The sequence below is a fragment of the Chaetodon trifascialis genome, chromosome 9, assembly GCF_039877785.1.
Source record: "Chaetodon trifascialis isolate fChaTrf1 chromosome 9, fChaTrf1.hap1, whole genome shotgun sequence".
Taxonomy (NCBI): Eukaryota; Metazoa; Chordata; class Actinopteri; order Chaetodontiformes; family Chaetodontidae; genus Chaetodon; species Chaetodon trifascialis.
Window position 1 is genome coordinate 27573680 of NC_092064.1, and position 22283 is coordinate 27595962.

Here is a 22283-nt window from a genome sequence, read left to right on the forward strand (position 1 = left end):
GGAGCATTTAGTAACTGCAAAATGATTCAACAGACATGTCAGATTTTGGGGAGGATGTCTGGGCCCTGAACGCACCTGAGAACGTGTGTCCTGCTCAGAGCTCCGGCGCTGAATCCCAGCACGAACGTCAGCAGCACCGATGCTGCCACAGCTCCAGCGAACTCCCCATGTGAAACCTCTGCCTGCTGCTCCGCCTCAGACCCCACATCCCGCCTGACCCTGAACGCATCGCAGCTGCTGCCTTGCTCGTATTTGCTGCGTTCTTGGTTCTTCTGAGTTTTCTGACCAACATGGAGCTCGTACGGCCACAGTGTAGCTCCCTCTGCGTGCTGCAGGAGGCAGTAGTACAGGCCGCTGTGGTGCGTGCTGGTGTTGGGGACCACCAGGCTCCCGTCATGGTGCATAAATACAGGGTCCAGTTTACTGCGGAAACCAGGGGTCTGAATGTCTCCAAAGGGGCTGTGCCAGTACTGGACCACACCTACACATGACAGAAGGAGCAGTCACAGGTGAGGAGCCTCAGAGCTTCATGTGCATGCTGATGTGGTTGGTGTTAGTCTAGATTATTCATACTGCAACAAATTTCATGAAAATACCAAAACCAACAATGAACGTATCGATCGGTTTATTCGGGTGAATGAAGTCACTCAGGTGAGGCAGGACTGTCCCGTCTTCTCTGTTAGTGTTAATCCTCTTTACTGACCTGTGCTCTTTCCATCTCCACAGTTTAAAGTCAGCGCTACCTCAGCTTGACCTTTGACCCTGCAGGTTGGTGCAACAGTAACAGCTGCTCTCTCTGCATTCGCTGAGCTGGCCAGAAACGCTGCGACAGCGAACCACCGGGTTAACATTTTTTTAAACCTGCACAGGAAACAAGAGTCAGATGTTTTTTATGATTCAGGTGCAGTAAATGCAAAAGTCTGTGACAGCTGGGTCCACAGCAGGGCTCCAGGTAACGAAGAAAGAAACCTGTGTTTAAACCTGCTCTAATCAGCATGTTTGTAGAAACAGCTATGAGATTAAAAATGAGGAAAATGTGTTCCAGGCTACAAACTCAGCTCATATCAGTCTCATTCCCAGCAAACGAGCTCTGTTAGAAACTCACTGGACACCACTGGCTCCAAACAGCAGACAAATTAGGGACTATCTGGTGAATAAAGTGGAACATTTAGCAGCTGAGGAGACAGATATTTTTTCTCACTGGAGGCCAAACAGAGAAGAAAAGCAGAGGTGAATGTTAGACTTCCATTCATCAAACAGCTCCTGGCTGTTTGCTAACATGTTCGCCATAATAGCTCAATAAGGCCTTCATGTGTTGTGATTTAGGCTTTTTTAGCTGCTCTCAGGTGGCTAAGAAATCATGGACGAGGTGACCACATCTGTCAGATCGAGTAAATCTGTCATTTTAGATGAAAAGATGTTTCCAAAATGTCAAATCCATGTCAGTTTCAGCTGTTTAAATTTACCATACAGGACTGAAGTTGGAGAAACGCGCCAGCAGAGTTACACAAGTGAGAGGAGAAGACGAGACAAAAGATAAGAGATACTCAGCTGCATCCTTCATATGTGGACCGTCAGTCACAGGAGTCCATGTGCAGTCTGAGTTGATGATATTTACCTGTAACAGCTTGTATGACTTCCTCTAAATGCAGCCGTGTTTTCCTTCTTGTGTGCGAACACACACTATCTGATGGACGTGCTGGTGGTACTGTCTCCTCTGGCAAAGTGTAAAGTGCAGTCTCTCACATGACACTGTGGATGTCCTCTCCTCTCATGATGTTAAAGATTAATAGCATCACAGAGACACTGGTGATGTTTTATAAAGTCGCCTGCAGCAGTTCTTAAGCGTTTCAGGCAGTGAGACCAAAGCCTGCGGAGGGTGGACAGCTTGATCTCAGAAATATGCTGCTGTCCTCCTCTGCTAAAGCACCACTGAGTAAAGGAGGGTATTCTTCAGCCAATAGGAACTTCACTAACCATCAGCCTCATTTCCATCCCAGTAAGCACGTTCTGAAGGTGCAAGCTGCTCATGCTGCTCCTCCTGCATGGACATGGTGGAGTCTGCAGCCATGCTAACAGCTCTGTGAGGCTGTACACAGAACAGGCATCAATCCAGTAATCATTGAAAGGGTCTGGACCAAAGGGGCGTCATCCCTTAGCCATCCCGCAGGCATCCTGAAAAACATTTCTTTATGCTCCTCTCATCTGGTTTTCGTCCTGTCTATTCAAAACCCAGACAGAATGAATCTTGTTATGCTCCTCATGGGGAATTAGTTGTCTCCAGAAGGCTCGACTCTCACTGACATGACAGGGATCACTTCTTCACTTCACCAAGGTAAACACTCGCATATTTCCTGTTTTGCTGCTGTGGATTTTGTTGAGACGCTTTAACCCCAGGCCACCCAGCACAGCTGTTAGAGCCTGTTTAATCTGCTGAGTGGACATGGGGCAAATATAAGCTCTGAGCCCTGCTGACCACCTAGTTCCACTTACTTTTGGAGCCTTTAAATACTGATCAGGTATAGTGCAAACAGCAGACCACACATGGCTGCATTCTTATCTTTTGCTCATACGAGTACTTAATGAAGCAGCCAGCAGAGGTCAGTGGTGGATAACTAAAGCTTTGAGGAAACCATAACTCCTTACAGTAAATTCCCTCCAGCTGTCATAAAATGTTAATGGTGCTCCTTTATTTCTAGGTTTCCAGTTAACTCCTTCTGTGCTGTGTTTCCTATATTTTGTTTATTACTTTAAATAGATACACAATATTTACTCATCAACCAAACAAAAAAATAATTCAGCTGCATCCTTTGCATATTATGTTATATATGTCTTTATTCCATCTTATTTTACATTCACTTTTTATCTGTTTTATGTCTATCCTCTTCTCCTTATTCTACCTAGATTTTGATATTTAATTGTGTGGTTTTACACGTTAGCTTTATTTTTATTTTCATCCTTACTTAGTTTTTTTTTTTTTTGCATTCATTTTTATCTTTTTTATGTCCATTCTGTCTTTTTTAATGTAAAGCATCCCGCAACTCCTGTATGAAAGGTGCTATACAAATAAAGTTTATTATCATTATCATTATTACATAATAATGTAAGGGAACTACCCTAAAATGATATAATGAGTAGTTCAAGGTTCAATGGCAATTTGTCCGTGCCGCACCTGAAGGCACCAGAGAATCTCGCCCGAGCCTCCAGATCAGCGAAGATGGGCTGGTCTGTTTAAGCTCCTCCTCTGTGTGTGTGTGTGTGTGTGTGTGTGTGTGTGTGTGTGTGTGTGTGTGTGTGTGTGTGTGTGTGTGTGTGTGTGTGTGTGTGTGTGTGTGTGTGTGTGTGTGTGTGTGTGTGTGTGTGTGTGTGTGATATTTTACTTTGAGTGCTCTAAGCTATCTGATCTGAACTCCGCTGAAAAGCTCCGCACATCACCGAATTCTTGACAGAGAGGAAGAAAAAACACTGAATTCCTGCTGGAGGAAGAAGAAGAAGAAGCAGAAGAAGAAGAAGAAGACGCAGCAGCAGCCGTCCGAGGAGCTGACATTAAACCAAACATTTTAACAGGTAAACTTCCATTTGTTAAACTTAACTTTGCGCTGAAGTGTCTTTCCATCATGAGTCACAGGACTTCTGTGAGGAAAGCTCACGGCCAACCGTTATTAACGAGTGGTTAATGGAGTTTATCGTTAATTCAATTCACGGCTTGAAATTCATACACATGGACTTCGACAAAGTGTACGTTGAAACGAGTTGTGGACCTTTTGTTGTAAACGTTAGATGAGGAAAAAGTGTTAGGAAAGAACCGGATAGAAGCAAAACATTACAGTAATGTAAGACATAATTTGTTCGCGGTTTCGTTTTCCTCCCCCTCACAGGACAGAAAAATCTTTGAAAATAAGCTCTTTGAAGCGCGCATATGTAAATAAACACACTTCCGACAGCAACCTTCAAAATAAAAGGCATTTATTACAGGTTACTTTTGAAGTAAAGGTTTGATGAATCCTGCGGTGAAATAATGTCATTTAAGTCTTGATATCTCCTCAGAGTCAATGACTGTCACACATGCATCGTGATGGTGGTGTATGGGGAATCCATGATAATGAAACAGGACCTGATTGAAATCCACCTTTTAGTGCAGCTCGCTACTAAACAAGTTTTCAAGACATAAATACGATGATTAATAATAATGACAATTGCATTTTCTTCCAAATAATGATTAGAGACGGTTTTGGAAGTCGTATATTAACATGTCAAATCCGTTTTCCAGTACTATGCTCTTTTCCGTGTCAGACATTGCACTTTTAAGTTGAAGGCAAATTTTACCAATTTCCGGTGTGATTTGCGACTTAATCTGGGTGACTTGATGCAGCTGAAAAATGCTTAAGTCCCTTTTAGAAGATGTGTCTTTAAGTTGATTTTTAGAGACGGACATGTAGACTGTTTGAGACAAAGACAAAGCTGCACATGTGTCCATGAAATGTGTTCATGCCGTTCATGTCACACGTCATCTAAAATGCCCACATGTGATAATTAAACATCTGCACTGAGTTGTTGTTCAGTTGTCTGGATGGCATGTCTGTCGGTGCCCACATGGAACCACACCCATGTTTGGCTGGTTTTCCTCTGTTGTTGCGCCATAATCAAGCCTCTGTGTCTGTATTTATAGCGCTGGTGGTCTTTCAGTGTTCATCTTAATGCAGGAGTCTAGAAACAGTGTCGTCCAGTCACACATCCAGTGAATCAGCCGTGAGCTGCACTTTTAAAGACTGAGCCTAACTCATGGGTAAGAATAAGAGAAGTTAATGTGGTGAGACAGCAAGAAAGAGGAGGAAGTCCAAGTCCAGCTCCACCTTCGGTCCAACCACTAACCCTAACCCTCACCTTACAGTCCAGAGAGGTGGAGCTGGTCCACCCTCTGCATCAGCAGCTTGTTAGAGCTGCTGATGAGCAATCGAGGGTTTTCAGTCGGCTGACGCTGTTATTTCACTGATTATTTCCACTGTTAATCCATTGATTGCTCTGTCTGCCTACAGTGTTTCTCCCAAAATCACTAAATATTAGACAAATATTGTTAGTAAATCTTTAAAGTCGCTCTCAGCCTCAGAAATCCAGTGCTGGCCGGGTTTTGCTTCATATTTCTTTTTTGTCCCGCCAACCGTCTCAACCCCAAATATTTTCAGATCAAATGAGGTTAAGAAACAAATTCTTACATCTGAGAAGCTGAAAACATGTTTAGCGTTTTGCTGGATGAATTATTTACAGATCAGTTGTTGTTCTCTGTCGATGGATTAAGTAATGGACTTATCATTTTAGAGGCAAATGTTCTGATTAATAGATTAGTAGGTTGACAGGAAACTATTAAAATGAATGTTTCATAATTGTTTTTCAGTATCAATAGAAATGCAGCTTCTCAAATATGAATATTTGCTGCTTTTCGTTGTAAAATAAATGTGACTTTTGGACTGTCGGTCAGAAAAACGCTGTTCTGACCTGAAACTCTTCAGCTGAGCAGTAATTTCCTCTGGACAGCAGCCACCACGTCATGCATGCACACAGCCGCGGGCACACCCTTGGCTCGTCCTCACCCTGGACATGTCTCTGAACTCCCCGAGTGAGACTTTGTCTCTGACCTCCAGTGTTTGACCTCAGATGTGCTCTGACTGCCTCAAACAATAACCCAGAAGCAGACGATCAGCTCTCACGTCTTCAATGAGAAGTCTGCTCACTTCACGGACTTCAATGTCCAAGTTTGTCCTCGTAAGGAAGACACGTCCTCACAGTGTGACTGTGTAAATACAATTGTGTCCCCACAACATGTGTGATACACACACACTCTCATCTGCTCTGTCCAGCGTCCTCTCTCTGTTTAGTGTCTTTAATTGACACTGATGTAATTACTGACCGGCCTGATGTCTCCCATGAACTGTCTCCACGGTAACCAGCATCCTGGTGGCCAGTGATGGACGAAGTGTTCAGATCCTTCTTAAAGTAAAAGTACTAAAGTACTAATATGGTGTGGAAAATACTCGTCTATAAGTAAAAGTATGTGAGTATTATGAGAAAATGTTCCTAAACTGCTTCCTGTCAGTGATTTTCTGTTATATATTTGATGTTATCTATGAAGGTTGAGCTCTTTTTAACTACTTTTTGGCCAGTTTAATCTACAGCAGTGCGTCATATTCTATATGTTCATCATATGTTTGTAGCGTAGCTGAAGTTTCACTTTCTGCTGAAGTATAAGGTCACTGTGAGAGACGTTACTGTGTTTGGAAACGACAAATCAAACGACAGTATTCACTGACTTCAGGGAACTGAATCTGACTCCAGACCGCACGTCAGGTAAAAGGGAAATGTGTGTGTGTTTTTGGGTGAACTGTACCTTTAAAATAGAAGCTCCCACCTCACCAGGCCCCCCGTGTCCCCATCCCATACAAACGCACACACACCACTTCCTCTTTGTGTGGCTCTCTCAGTGTATTTGGCAGCCAGAAAGCTGCTCTGAGGACTTAGTCACCAGGTCAGGCACTTGAAGCTGATGCGCGTGCGCACACACACACACACTCACACACACACTCACACACACACACACACACACACACACACACAGCCATGAAACTCTCATGGTGTGTTTGCTTTGCTGATGATCCGTAGCTAAACACGACTGTCCAGCCTCTGTTTGTCATCCTGTCACGTGATTGGTGGGATGCTTCACTTGACTGTCTTGTGTGCATGTTTTGGGGCTGTTACAAGTTTTTTACTCTCAGACCTGCCTTTATTTCCACTTGATCTGTGTTCTGTACTGTGTGTGACCTTACAGCCGGCCCTTTGATGTTTTTATGAAAATCGTGTCGTCTTCTGGTCTTTACGGCCTCTGTTGGCGTCTGTCTGCAGGGGGATGGTCGTCCCATACGAGGGCCAGTCCTTCGCTACACTGAGGAGGCAGTGCCAGCTGAATGGACGACTCTTTGAAGACCCTCTGTTCCCAACGTCCGACCAGTCTCTGTTCTACCAGAGCAACCGCATCGGCAGAGTCACCTGGAAAAGGCCTAAGGTGAGAAAACAGATCACTTCACGAAGTATGAGCATGAATTTCCTAAACTCCAGTGGCAGCCTTACTGCTCACCCCACTCTGTGTCCAACACAGTGAAGAATAGTCCTAAAAACGTTGATGCTCACATGGACACATCAGCTGATTCCCAGCAGAGAGACAGGAAACAGACGGGATCTGTAGGTGGGACAGGGGGACGCGGTCATGAGACAAGAGCAGAGGACTGAATGGAGAGAGGAATTTCTGGAATTCAGCCCACTGAAATCACACTGCAGCGGCTGGACGTTCATGTATGGACGGCAGAATAACACGCTGAGACGTCTCAGTGGTGGATGCTGAAAGAAGCCACATCTGATTTGTGTTGAGAACATGCCGAAGTGTCTTATTTGTGGTTGAATTTGGATTAAAATATAAAACGTTTCTCAGAGCAGACATGGAAAGTGATCAAACTGTGAAGTTACGGTATTGATTAATGAGCCTACACGCCCCTGTTTCTGCCGGTGACTCGAGCTCAAAGGTCTCCACACACCTGAGCAATAAACAGATTATCATTCAGCGATATATGTTCTGTTTCCCTTCTGGCCAAGCTTGTGTTCTGCAGTCCAGCTGAGCTTAGACTAGATACCAAATGGCCCAAAAAGCAGGAGATGATATGTTGCTGATGTTAAGAGAGGGTGAGCAGTAAATGAAAGACCTTAAGTAACCTCTGCACCCAAAACTGTATTTCCTTAAATACTACTCAGACCCAGAATAACACTGAGGAGTCCAACCCAAGCTGATTTAAGACTGTTCTCTGAAAGCTGAGATGAAACACAGAAAACACGGAGGCCTCGAGAGGAGAAGTTCTCCTTCAAGGCAAAGCCGCTTCAAAAACTCACAACATCTTCGGTGCTTCATCGCAAATGTTTTGTCCAAATCTCCATCAAATGACATTCAGTGTCATTAATCAATAAATAAACAAAATGCATGGATGTCTTTGAAAGATTCAGTGCTGTACTTCTGTGACGTTGTTGGAAAAGCGGATGTATTCAGAAGCAGACATGTCGTCTTGTTGGATGGACTGCCTTCATCACAAACTGTGACTGAGCGCTTTTCACTCTTCCCTGAACTCCAGCTTTCAGATGGTGGAGAAGGATGATGCTGATGCGTCACCATTGACCATCTGAGCTGTTAAATAATTAAACAGGAAACCTAAAGCACTCAGATCGATCGATGTTGTTGATTTATCCAGGAAGTGGACAGAGAGGAAGCTTTGGTGTTGTTTCTCCCTGATCTGGACCGTCTTTCTGTCTTTCTGAGGTAACTTCAGGGTTTGACAAAGCTCACGTCTGTGCTGATCGAGCGTCTCGGGGAACACGTCTGTGACGCGGCGGCGTTGGCTGATGTGTGTCCTGACTTACAGGCACCTGTGTGTTCACTCGAGCTTACGCTGGACCGGACTGACGACACGGCTGCACCATGTAAGGCAGCAGGCGGTCCCACCCCCTGCACATCACTGTGCTCCACCCGCGGTGTATGACGGAGAGATACTGCAGCTCCGTCCTTCCTGCTGCTGTCAGACTTTATGATCAGTGCTGCTCCTTGTTTTACTCATCACATGTTTACTTATTCACTCCTTGATATCACGCTGCCCCCTGTGCTGTTGAATATGAAGCTATAGCAGCAGACGTTAGCTTAGCTTAGCATGGGGACACAGCTAACCTGACTGTAAGAAACTCTGCCTACAGTCACCTCTAAAGGGACCTATTAACACTTTATATCGAAAGTTTTCAGCTATAACATGTAAATAAGTGATCTTCATGCTGTCCATCTCTCAGGTCACAGTTAGTTGTCTTGCGGGGTGTGTTGTTCACTGGTTTTTCCCAGCTCTGTCATTTGGCTGCAGAGCTGATCGTCCGCCTCTCGTGCTCTGTGGTTTGTCGTGCTTTGAGCATTGAGGAGCAGCTTCTGCCTAATCAGAGGGTGTGTTTAGCCTGTGTTTAGCTGTATGATGGTCAACTGAGTGCTCTGACTTCACGTTCATCCAGGCCTGGCAGCTGCCCAGTATGCTCTCCAGTGAACAGCTGTGGAGCGGCCACAGACACCACAATAGAAACATGCTGCAGTGTTCAGTAGAAAAGGACTAAAACCTGCTTTATGCTTCAATCAGAGCCACACTCATCCTTATCCTGTTAACTTCCTGTCTCTCGAAAAGAGAAATTAATTGTAAAAATGCAGCTTCTCCAGTGAACTTTGAAATAACTTGTTTTACCTGTTATTATTCTAGGAGTTAAGCAGCAACCCACATCTGTTCGTGGACGGCATCAGCGCCCACGACCTGCACCAAGGCCAGCTGGGAAACTGCTGGTTCGTGGCCGCCTGCTCCAGTCTGGCTTCCAGAGAGGCGCTGTGGCAGAAGGTGAGACAAAGACACAGAGACGGCGTCCTTGTTTTGTCTTTGTTGGTTTTGTAACCTCAAAGCAAACAGTGTTTTTCCCCTGGTCTGTAACACAGCACTCAGTGTTTACATAAGAGTCCATCACAAGACCAAAATGACGCAATATTACACAAAAACACACAAAACTGAGTAAATCAATGAGACGCTGACTCCAACAACACACCATCCCAACCAATCAAGTGTTATTCCATGACATTGTTAAAGTGGCCGAGCCGCAGCTGGTGGAGGCGGATGCATGCACACACCGGGTGTGTGTGCGTATGGGTGTGGGCATGTGTGCATTCAAGTATATGGTGGTTACATGTGTGTGACTGGGTGTGTGTTTACTTAAGTTTTGTCCGTGCTGCAGCACTTTGTGTAATCCAAGAGATTCTCTGATAGATTACTACACACACACACACACACACACACACACACACACACACACACACACACACACACACACACACACCCCTTGTTTTTTCATAGACACTGTCTACAGTCATGCTTTGTTCATTGGTTGTGGTGAATTTCTCTGCAGCACTCAGCCAGTATTCATATGAACACTGAGCCACCACACACTGACTGCGTGCACTAAGTGCTCTTCAGGACTTTAGATTCTTAATAATGACGCACGTTTGAGCTCATAGATCACGAGCTCGACTCATTGTGAAATAGTCCTGATCACGAAATGCTCCCTCACAGACAAGTGAATAACAGAGTTGTGCTTGTTCACAGCTGCTTTTTTAAATGTAAAATGATGTCATGACAAACTGGAGGAGCTTGCACAGATCGCTGTGGTAAAGGACGGCCATGAGGTGGCACCAGTGACCGTGATGAACACCCTGACACTCGGGAACCACACTGATGCATGAGCGAAGGGATTTTCTCTCAGCGGACGGCACGGTGGCGATCCCCGGGTCGGGCGGGGCCTTTCTGTGTGAAGTTTGCATGCTCTTCCCGTGCATGCGTGGGTTCTCTCTGGCTTCCTCCCACTGACCAAAAACATGCTCGTTAGGTTAACTGGTGACTCCAAATTGTCCTTAGGTGTGTGTGTGAGTGTGAATGGTTGTCTGTCTGTATATGTTGCCCTGTGATTGACTGGCGACCGGTCCAGGGTGTACCCTGCCTCTCGCCCAATGACAGCTGGGATAGGCTCCAGCCCCCCCGCAACCCCAAAAGGGATTGCTGCTCTCATAAGCTGCTCTCTCACCATGTTCTAAAGTTTAAAGACGGTTCATCTCTCAGGCTTTAATCTGAATTAAACAGTTAGGACGTCATTAGAGTGAATCACAGCGAGTGGACAGGATCCACACACGACCTCTGACCTGCAGCCCTTTCAGACCATCGACACACACACACACACACACACACACACACACACACACACACTAAGCATGAGCGCATACTGTTGGAGTCCTGGTTGTGTGTGTACTTGTGTTTTTCCACTCTTGGTTGCCTCCTTCCTCCCGTCTGGTCTCAGAGGTCCTCTGCAGCGCTCACTTTTCCATCAGCTGAAGGGAAACTGAAAGCCGTTAAAGATGGCGTCGCCTCAGTGGAGCAGCCAACACGCCGTCAACGGCCCAACACACACACACAGGTTTAGAAACTCTTATTAAGCCTCGAGTGTGATGAGTGCAGATGTAGTCTGATGACGGCATCATTTTGTTTTTCCAGAGGGAAGAGACCCTGTCCTCACCGTCCTTTAGGACGCAGGACATGTTGCAAAGGTCCCTCTTACACAATAACCCTTCATGTTTTCACTGAAGTTAAAGTTCTTTTAGTCACTGTTTGTGTTATATTCAGCAGAAAATCACGCTTCTTTTTCTTTCTTCTGTTTTATAAAGTGCTCAAATTTGCATCCATTGTAGGTTTTAACTCATTTTGTAAGACATCTAATCAAACTTTAAAGATGAAGTTTCGCTTTTTGGATTGAAATTCATCATTTTATGTCTCATTTTCCAAATATTGTTCCTGTGCCCTGAAAGGAATTTGACAAAAACATCAACACAAAGGCTTTAATGAGCCACAGACCGCAGATTTCATTAACGACAAAGAAAAGCTGCAGTGGTGATGTCCCCTGTCTGTCCCCTGTCTGTCCTCGCTGAAGCAGCTCTGTCTCTCTGACTCACCACAGTAAAAGCACAGATTGGATGAGCGAAACAAAACCTTGTGACTGCCAGGAAGTGGCTCCAGCTAAGGTGGAGAGTTTGACTGGAAACACTTACGACCAGATACTGTAGCTGTAAACACAACAGTCCAGCTGAGACTCAAGGAGACGGAAAGACCGAGACGGAAAGACTGAGACAGAAAGACAGAGACGGAAAGACAGAGACGGAAAGACAGAGACGGAAATGCAGCGTTTATTACAGCAGAAGCTGAAGTTTGGATGACACATCAGCAGTTATTAAAATCATGTTAATGTGCTTTTACAAACAGCAGCCTGCTGATCTGTTACTCACAGGTTCCTGGTTAATGTAGTAAAATAAAGTAAAGGTTGATGAGCCGTTACATAACTGCAGTATTTGTAGTATTAACGTGGTAATGTCAACCAGAGCCGAGCCCATTTTTTACTCATGAGACTGTAAATCAGAAACAGCCTGAGAGAGCAGACCACGACCTGAACACAGCAGGACAGACTCTTCGCTCATCTCCTCACCTGTCGCTCTGCTTTTCCCCTCCGACTGTCTCTCCTCCTCTTCATCTTCGCTTTTCATCTTTACTTTTACTTCTTACTGAAAAGCTTGAGGTGAGAGGACGCGAATCAAAATCCGTCTCTGCTCTGGATCCAGGGTCCATCATGGAGGCGAACGTGTGGTTCTGGGCTTCATTTGTAAATCTGACTCCTCTTCCTCTTCCTCTTCCTCTTCCTCTTTGTCTGTCCAGTAACACCAATAAAAATCAGCACCAGTGAGAGCACACACCAGATTTAATAGATGTCACTCCATTGATCTGCTTTGTGTCACTGGATGTGAGCGTTAGCTGGATGGCCGTCTGATCCATGAACGATGGAAGCTTCCAGAAACAAACACAACAACGACAAAAACAGGAACAGCTCCAAGAACAAGTCGTCACACACACACACACACACACACACACACACACACACACACACACACACACACACACACACACACACACACACACACACACACACACACACACACATTAATTTTCAGAAAAGGCAGGTTTTATTTCCAGGAGGAGCCGCTTGTTGTTCACAGAGATGATTTCAGAGAACATTTGTGATGGCTTTTATTCACTTCATAAGTTTTAACATCATTTTTTATGAGCGGTCGCGCTGCTGTACGAACTCTAAACCTGATTCATGTCACACATGAGGATTAAGGTTAAGTAAAGTGCTTTCATGCTTTTCTTTTGAGGAATACTTTCTTAACAGCTGTTTGAATCAGCGCTCAGAAGATCTTGACTCGGCGGTCGAGGTCGGTTTTTGAAAGTTTGCTCTTTGTGCCAAACTGTCAGAATGAAGCGTAGCAGATGAAGTCCAGGGCGAAGCACTCAGAGTGAGCGTTTGAGGGAGAGCGAGGGATTTCTCTGACGGCGTGGAAAAGGTGCAGAGCTCTACTGTGACCAAACAAGGCGACGCTCTAACAGCACTCTACTGAGGGACAGCCAGGAGTTATTTGTCTGGCGTGAACTCCACCGAGCAGCTGAGATTCGCCGCCTGCGTCCCGTCCTTGAACGCAAACAGGAAGTACATCACCTTCCTCACCTTGGCCAGCTCAGCAATCCTCTCCCCAAACTCCTGCATGTCCGCCTCCAGCCATTTGAGCGGCGAATCCTCCGGGTCGTCGGTGTTTCGCCAAAACGTTCCGATGGGCTCCAGCAGCTGGCGGGTCATCAGGTTGGTGAGGTCGGGGGTCCAGTGCTGGGAAATGCCGGTGATGGTGACGCGACCGTAGGCGACGAGGGAGAAGTACCAGCGGGAGAAGTTCAGCTCCTGAGAGGGGAAGTCCAGCCGGTACACAGCCTCGTGGGGGAGAAGCAGGCGCTCGCCGTCCTGACGCTTCTGTCCTGAGCGCTGCAAGGACGACACGCGGAGACGCATCATCTGCAGAGGAAACACATAGAAAGAGTGATCCATCCAGAGCCCTGTGGACGACCACAGGAGGCGCCCAGCGGGGTGCGGACGAGCCGTGAAGGCATTAATGCTGCATATATTTTCTAAGCATCATCCGGTTAAATCTGGACTCACTGTACTGTCTCTGTTTAGTCTTTGGTGGAAAAAAGACAGTTTGAAGAATATAGAGACAAAACATCACAATGACAAACCAAGAAAGACGTTTTCCAGAAGCCCGATCAAACTAAAATCAACCGTCTGTGCTGCTTAAAGCCTTTTCACAGATGTTTCAGTCGTGTTGAGTTCAGGGACGACTTGGTCACGCTGTGCTTCCTCTCAGAGCACCATCATCATCATCATCACCTGGAGACAGGAGCAAACCTTTCTGACTCGTGACCGTTCAGGGTTAAAGTGCATGAAGACGGCATAAAGATAATCAGTCAGGACGGGAGGTTTTCTACATGTCAGTGGAGCGTGTGACGTGCAGAAGAGAAGGAGCGTGATTACCTTTCAACAACGCTGTGTTACCATAATCTCAGCATGTCGAACAGCAGGCGAGCAGCACGTTCATCAGTTTGACACAGTCTCTGTTAGGACGTGTCTTATGGACAGCACGGCTCTTTTCTAAGTCCTCAGCCTCAAAGTCAACCTGAGCAAACTGTCCCATCTGGATATTCATGCAGCTGAGTGTATTAGAGTCTTTTCATCATTACTTTTCCATAATCATTTAATTTTTTAAGCTCACTTCTTCACGTCTTGTTTTGTCCAACCAGCAGTCCAGAACTCAAGTTCAAACAAATGTTTCACATTTTTACTCGAGAAGTGACTTGAATGATGAATCAATCAGCAGAATAATTGATTTACTAATCGATTAATTTTAGCAAAGGGGAGTTTTTACATTTGATGAGAGTCAGAAAAGTCGCCCTGAGTGATCCCAGACAGACAGAAGTGTTTCTGAGGCGCGAGGCCAGCTTCGTCGTTAGTGCTGTGAAACTATTGATCGTCACAGCAGCGACATTCAGAGCACACAACTGTACGAACAGACGGCACGAGGACGACTCTGTCGACTAAAACCGGAGAAAAGTTTGCCTCTCTGAAAACTTCTTCAGGATACCTCTGACTCTGGAGATGTCACAGCTGAAGGAAAACACTCGTTTTCCGTGATGTACTTAAAAACACGCTGTGATAGCAGGCGGTGCAGCCAGCGTGACGAGCTGAAGGCGACAGGTTGTCATTTCAGAGCGAGAGCCTCACCTCTGTCAGCGCCGGGTCCTCTTTAAAGTCCAGCACGATAGCGTTGGAGGGAGCCGTGGCGCTGTCCATGTCCCGCGTGGAGGTTATAATCCTGGTTTAGGGAGAGGAAGAGGCCTGCCTGTCCGGGTGGATGCTGTGATGGAGCTCTGCTTTCTGATATCACCTCTCCCACCCCATCGCTCGCTCTCTCTCTCTCTCTCTCTCTCTCTCTCTCTCTCTCTCTCTCTCTCTCTCTCTCTCTCTCTCTCTCTCTCTCCCTCCCTCTCTCCCCCTCCCCTCCCCTTTCTAACTATTTCCATCACAGTGTTGCAGTTTCTCGCTTTTGTTCCCAGCCTCCCACCCCCACCCCCACCCCACCCTTGCCCACAGGGGAGCTTGGTGGGGACTCATTGATTGGCGTGCCACATAAAATGAGAGAGCATCAGTAGATGAGATCAATACGAACACAGCATCAGTCAGAGTGGTCCGTCATTGTCCTCCTGTGTTTTCAGCCCTGATGTGTGACATTCCTGCACCAAACTCTTCATATTTTTTAATTTTTATAATTCACTTTGACTTGTGGACATTATATTATTTTCAGAGTGAAATCAAGAACCGGCCTCGACTCATTCGTCTTCAGACGTCTCAGACCTGATTTGAAATGTCTGAATATCAAAGGAAAATACTTTCTAAGCTTTTATCAAAGGCGTTGAGGAGGTGGCTGATGTGTGAGGGTGCTAGGCAACAGGAGGCGCCGATGACGTACGACAGGGAACTCTGGGAGTTTCCTGAGGGCTTCTGGGAGCTCAGCTGGTCTTGGCTCAATGGATCAGTTATTTATTTATATCACTCCCTTCACGGAGGATCGTTACGCTGTGTGTGTGTGTGTGTGTGTGTGTGTGTGTGTGTGTGTGTGTGTGTGTGTGTGGGTGTGTGTGTGTGTGTGTGTGTGTGTGTGTGTGTGTGTGTGTGTGTGTGTGTGTGTGTGTGTGTGGAGATGAGGGATTTCAGCACAGGATATGGGTGGATGGCGTTCCCTTGTTAAAAACTTTAGAAATCCTCCGTCGCTCCTGTTAATTATAGATGCTGAAGGTTAATTAAGGGGAAATGAGTGTGAAGCTTCATGTTTTCCAACTCTTTCAGAGCTGAACGGACAGCTGCTGGTTTCTTTAGTGGAATGAACACATGGACCTGATGTTGGCAGAGGTGATAATTAGTTTTGCTGAAGAATACTTCTTTTGCTTCTGTTTTTAGTTTATTTTAAATAGTTTTGGAGACTCATGCCTGTGCATGTCTTCACTGGATGTTATTGGTCCTCTTTTATAGCATTCAGCAGATGTATTGTCTGTTTGTTGATGAAATGCGCTGATCCAGAGACGTTAAACTGGTTAAACCAATTACAATTACAGTCAGTCATTTGGCTGATGCTTTTATCCAGAGCGACATACATGAAGTCACACACCGATGGCGCAGCATCGGGGGCAGTTTTGGGGTTCAGGATACTTCGGCATGTGGACTGCTGAGGCCAGGGATCGAACCACCGCCCTCCTGATTGGCAGGCGACCTCCTGAGCCACAGCCGCCCATCACTATCTCCTAAACCAAAACTAGAGAAAGAGACATTTTACAGGGTTTATATTAGTTTTAAAACATCTTAGATAGAAAAAGATAAAGGAAATAAAATCTACTGATTCAGTGTGACCTTTGCTGACATGTTGTTTTTATGAAATTCTGAATCTGTTTATTTCTTTTCCGTACACATGATGTATGGTGATGATGTGAAGTCACGTTCTCCTTTGAAAACAGTAAACTAGTATGAAATAAGACCTGAGCTTTGGCACCATGAATACCAAACTGGTGTTGTTCTGTTTTCCCAGGTGATTCCTGACTGGAGGGACCAGGAGTGGGATGACGAAAAGCCGCAGTCCTACGCCGGGATCTTCCACTTCCGCTTCTGGCGGTTCGGCGAGTGGGTGGACGTGGTGATCGATGACCGGCTGCCCACGGTGAACGGAGAGCTGGTGTACTGCCACTCCAACGACAGCAACGAGTTCTGGAGCGCGCTGGTGGAGAAGGCCTACGCCAAGTGAGCTCTTCCACTGTGTGTGTGAGGGGGTGTGTGTGTGTGTGTGAGGGGCTTAAAGAACAGCTGGTGAACATTGTGGAACATTTAGCTGCTGAGACCTGAAGACTTGAAGAACCAGGACCAGAAACAGGTGGAAGGAGAGCGAACAGAGGACGAGTGGAAAATGAGCTGCTGTTGGTTGAACTCGCAGCTGAGCAGCATGAATGAAATGAATGAATGAACTAAAACGTCTGCACGTCAGCGTTTATTGCTTTTGTGTGTTTCCAGGATGTCCGGATGCTACGAGGCCCTGGATGGCGGCAACACAGCCGACGCTCTCGTGGATTTCACGGGGGGCGTGTCTGAGCCAATGGACTTGTTGGAGGACGGGTTCAAAGAAGATGAAGAGAAACGCAACGAGCTGTTCGAGAGAGTCCTGAAGGTCCACAACAGAGGAGGCCTCATCAGCTGCTCCATCCGGGTGAGAAGGGACACGCAAACGCTCACAGCAGCTGAGTGCTGAGATGAATTTAGGAATAACTGACTGACCGGTGCCGCCGTGTCTTTCCAGGCAAACAGCGCCGCGGACATGGAGGCCAGGCTGGCCTGCGGCCTGGTGAAGGGCCATGCCTACGCGGTGACAGACGTCCGCAGGGTGAGGCTGGGCCACGGCCTGCTGGCCTACTTCAAGTCAGACAAGCTCAGCATGATCCGCATGAGAAACCCCTGGGGACAGAGAGAGTGGAACGGACCCTGGAGCGACAGGTGAGGAAGAGGAGGTGCGAGCGCAGGAGGAGGCTCAGCAGGAAAGAGAGGAAACGAAAAGGGAAGAGATGAACTGATGTCTTTTTTTGTCCTCCATGATGAATTCTGGGGTGAATAATAAGTCGACAAAGCTCAAATCATCAGGTTGTCTGCTGATGACAACAGCAATGTAAAAATACTGCTGAGTAACAGTACAGAAGTTTAATCAGCAACATGAGCACAAATCAGATTTGATCATTTCAGCTATTTGAGTCTAAAATTAATCATTGAAACATCCAAAACCTTTAGAGGGGAAACATCTCTTTGGTCAAACCAGCCAGACAAGCCAAAAAGGTTCAAAACACTGGTGTAATATTTAACAATTTCATAAGATTATCGTATGTTTTCCAGGGAAAATCTTTATTTGTAAAGCAGTTTGTAAACAGAGCCTTTAAAAAACAGAGTATGAAATCTTTTCTGAAATGTACTTTAGTAGTTAACTAAACTAAAATACTGTTATTTTAACTGTCAGGAGATGATGATGATGATGATGATGATGATGATGATGATGATGATGATGATGATGATGATGATGATGATGATGATGATGATTGGAGCATGTGTAGTTCCAGGGCACCGGGCTGTGTCTGTGTCTGACTCTAATGCGTTAACGTGTCATTTGATCTCTCTTAACTCAAACATTTCTCGTCCGCCGTCCTCATGTCGTTTCCAGTAGATTACAGTAGATTACTGACGTGTGTCTGCCTGTTCGCAGCTCTGAGGAGTGGAGTAAGGTCAGTAAGAGCGAGCGGGAGAAGATCGGCGTCACTGTGCAGGACGACGGAGAGTTCTGGTAGGTGTGAGTGCAACACTGCCCCCTGCTGGACACACAAGCTGCTGCATGCGGCGCATGGTGACGCCTCTAAAGCAGGAGTGAAACTGTTTCCTATTGAGGGCCATTTCAGGTTCATATTCAGTGCCCCCCCACCCCTCAAGAAATGTTTCAGTGGGGGTGGCACACAGGGGATGGGAGCATGTGTGTCACTAACATCTCTGATTACACGGTCAATGACTGAATTTCCTCTCTCTCTTCCCCCAGGATGACGTTTGAGGACTTTATCGCTAACTTCACAGACCTCATCCTGTGTCGTCTCATCAACACGTCCTACCTGAGCATACATAAGACCTGGGAGGAGACCGTGCTGCGGGGCTCCTGGCGCCGCCACGATGACCCGCTTCTCAACCGAGCCGGGGGCTGCGTCAACAACAAGCACTCCTTCCTCCAGAACCCACAGGTGTTATTTCCTCTCATTTATTCAGATTCTCTGATGTGGAAGAGGGAGTGAACTCAAACAATGTGTGTGTGTGTGTGTGTGTGTGTGTGTGTGTGTTTCTTTTGTGCTGTAGTACGTGTTCGACGTGAAGAAGCCAGAGGACGAGGTTCTCATCTGTTTGCAGCAGAAAGACCGCAGAGCCACGCTGAGAGAGGGACAAGGAGAAAACCTGGCTATAGGCTTCGACATACACAGGGTACGCTCAGGAGTGTGTGTGTTCAGTCATACACATCATTTAAATCCTCCAGGTGTAAGAGTAAACGTAACATTATCACCTTCATGGATGGAATCACAGTTTTGATTCATGGGTTGGATCATTTTTCAGGTCTGAAACAGGGAGGTTAGAGTTCAGTTCATTTAGAAATGCACTTCTTTGGCTCCGCTGCATCCACCTCTCTGTCTGTGGTCACCACTCTGCAGTGATCTGCTCCCCAAGACAAACTTTGAAGAAAAAAATCCCAAAATCTGTGACTTCTCATTGCTCTCCTCATAATCTGAGTAAAACCTCAAGCAGGAATCATTCAGGTGTGCTCCCTGCTGCCCCCTTGTGGAGCCAACAGTCAGAGAGGGAGTGGAAGTGAAAACTGTGTGTGTGTGTGTGTGTGTGTGTGTTTGTGTGTGTGTTCAGGTGGAGTTAAACAGGACCTACCGGATGCACGTCACCCAGCAGAAGGTTGGTGGGAGCATCTACATCAACTCCAGGTCTGTGTTTGTTCGCACCGACCTGCCGGAGGGCCGCTACGTCATCATACCTACAACCTTTGACCCCGGCCTGGAGGGAGACTTCCTGCTGCGCATCTTCACGGACGTGCCCTCCGACTGCAAGTAGGGACACACTGGACCAGTTTGAGCTCAGCTCTTGATGTTCCATGTGACGGCGACAGTGTTTGTCGTTCAGTCTCATTTTTTTAATTCGATATTTTTCCTACACTTTGATTCGCTTTGATTCACCAACCTACACGTTGCTCTTTAAACCACAGCCAAGCTAATGACGGACAACAGAAAGACTGTAAAACACAAGAACCTGGACACAAGTCTGTCTCTGTCTCTGTCTGTCTCTGCTGCAGCGAGTTGACTCTGGATGAGCCTCCACGCACCTGCTGGTCCGGGTTGTGCGGTTATCCCTCTCTGGTCTCTCAGGTCCACATCCTGAAGGCGAACGGACTCGCAGGACAGGACTCTGATGGAGGTAGACTTCAGTTAATTCTGTTTTTTTCACGATTCATCAACAAGCTATACAGCATATAAATTGAACAGGTTTACGTATGTGTCTCCAGCGTCAGACCCCTACGTGATCATTCGCTGTGAGGGACATAAAGTTCGTTCTCCGGTCCATAAAAACACTCGCAGCCCGGACTTCAACACCAAGGGGCTCTTCTACAGGAAGAAAGTCAACCAGCCAATCAGCATCGAGGTTTGTGTGTGTGTGTGTGTGTGTGTGTGTGTGTGTGTGTTGGCAGTCGGTAAGGCTGACATATGTGTGTGTGTGCGTGGACGCCGTCGGCGTGATGAAGCACTCAGCTCCTCTCTCGCTGCGTCTCTCAGATCTACAACGACAACGTGCTGATGGACTCCTTCCTGGGTCAGGTGACACTGCCAGGTGAGCAAGGCGAATTCCAGCAGACGCTCCACCTGAGAGACAAGGGTGATCGCCGTGACAACGACCTCCCCGGAACCATCACCATCACCATAGTGACCAGTACAGTACTCACCAACATCTGAGACTGCGGTCAGATCTGTTGCTGTCGTCAAAGTTATAATTGAGTTTTAATTCTAGTTAAGTCACCAGTTTACAACAGAAATTTACGAAAAGCTCGTCTGTAAGCAGAAAGAGATGTTTACGCTTTGGACAAATGAGTTTACTCTACAGAAGATTACAGGCGGTCTGCAGAGATCATCAGAGGACAAACATCTGTTTACAAAATGATTTACAGTTCCTGTCCTGGCTGAAAACATGTCTGAGAAATCACAAATAATCTCTAGCTAGCTCATAAAGATGGTTTACAGGTGTGTAGCTTCTGTTTTCCTCTGATCGGATCTCATGCTAAGTCCAGCAACTTCTGCTTCCTGTCGTTTTTATTCAGCTGTTTAAAGGTTCAGTGTGAAGATCTGACCAGAATTTCAGTTTAAAATGTTCAAGAAATGAACTGATATCAAGAGAACGTGAAGAAGTCACAGATCTTCAGTCTGTGTCGTCTCTCAGACGTATCCACTGAAGTTAGCATGCTAAGCAGCTAGCTGCTTGTCTTGTAATACCACTTTGTACCTGAGGAGGCGATAGTTTGACAGTCTCAGCTTTTATGTTTCAGAAAAAAACAAATGTCAGCAAAGGAAATATTCTTAAACACATTCTCAGGATTAAACAGAGGAGCCGCTGCTCCGAGCTCTAAGAAGGCCAGACTCCAGTGAGCTGAGCTAGCTGCATGGCTAACTGAGCTAACGAGCTAATGGCAGCTAGTAGCTACAGCCAAAGATTACAACAGAAGAGCATCGTGAGCAGCGGGTGGCGGTTACTCTGCTGATACGCTGTTTGACTGACAGGTGGTCAATTCTTACACATTGTACCTTTAAACAGACTTACTCTATTTTAGCTTATTTTTATCTTTTTTTAATTTACTTTGTCTTTTTATATTGCCTTCTTTTATATCTCGTCTCAGTGTCTCGTCTCCTGTAAAGCACTTTGTATTACAAACAACTTACACAAATAAACTAGCCTTGCAGAGCAGCATAACGCAGCCGCTATTAGCAAAAATCCTCCATCGTAACATCAGCTGGATTAAATTAATCTTCACTGATGCAGCATCCTGTAGAACCACACCGAGCGGTCGGATAAGGTCACGATGGGAATATCAAGAAGTAAGAACATAAAGCAGTGCTGTCAGATGAACATGAAGACCTGAATGAAGTCCTTGTGTTCAGATCTTTGCCTCAGGCTTCCAGCTGCTTCGTCCTGTAACTCACACTTCCACAGTCAGTTCAATTAACTGCTTCACTGCACTGACAGTCAACAATATGTGACTAAAATCTCATTTCTGTTCAGTCTTTGGGAAGGTCCAGACTCAGGACTTTAAACTGAAACCTTTAAAAACCTGCAGTCTGCATGAAATCTACGATTCATTTGTTTCACACTTTAACACCTTTCAGTTTTAGCAGTTTACTTGCATGTTTGCATATTTAGAATAATTTGTCATTTCTGTTTACTCATTGTATTTCACTGCTTATGTGATGTAAAATTGTACTTTTTATAACTGATTTGTTTGATATGAATATAAGAATGAACACATTTAATAACATTCATGCTGAATTCATGACATCATGAACTCTCTCTCATCGTTTGGCCTTTTTCCAGCCGACCCTACA

The 22283-nt window shown here is 45.9% G+C and overlaps 2 protein-coding genes across 2 annotated transcripts; one reads left to right on the top strand and one right to left on the bottom strand.

Annotated features, from left to right (window-relative positions):
* The first annotated feature begins 3324 nt into the window (after positions 1 to 3324).
* LOC139336146 (calpain-5-like) lies at positions 3325 to 22240 on the top strand. Its single transcript, XM_070970078.1, has 13 exons — positions 3325 to 3567; positions 6895 to 7054; positions 9318 to 9449; positions 16658 to 16866; positions 17134 to 17326; positions 17417 to 17610; positions 18365 to 18442; positions 18689 to 18884; positions 18997 to 19119; positions 19552 to 19748; positions 19991 to 20112; positions 20201 to 20337; positions 20469 to 22240. Exons 2-13 carry the CDS (start codon positions 6899 to 6901, stop codon positions 20643 to 20645), a joined length of 1914 nt encoding a protein of 637 aa, XP_070826179.1. The 5' UTR covers positions 3325 to 3567; positions 6895 to 6898; the 3' UTR covers positions 20646 to 22240.
* Positions 12644 to 14957, bottom strand: LOC139336147 (olfactory marker protein-like). Its single transcript, XM_070970079.1, has 2 exons — positions 14803 to 14957; positions 12644 to 13539 (listed from the first exon to the last, which is right to left on the bottom strand). Exons 1-2 carry the CDS (start codon positions 14869 to 14871, stop codon positions 13108 to 13110), a joined length of 501 nt encoding a protein of 166 aa, XP_070826180.1. The 5' UTR covers positions 14872 to 14957; the 3' UTR covers positions 12644 to 13107.
* Positions 22241 to 22283: the final 43 nt, after the last annotated feature.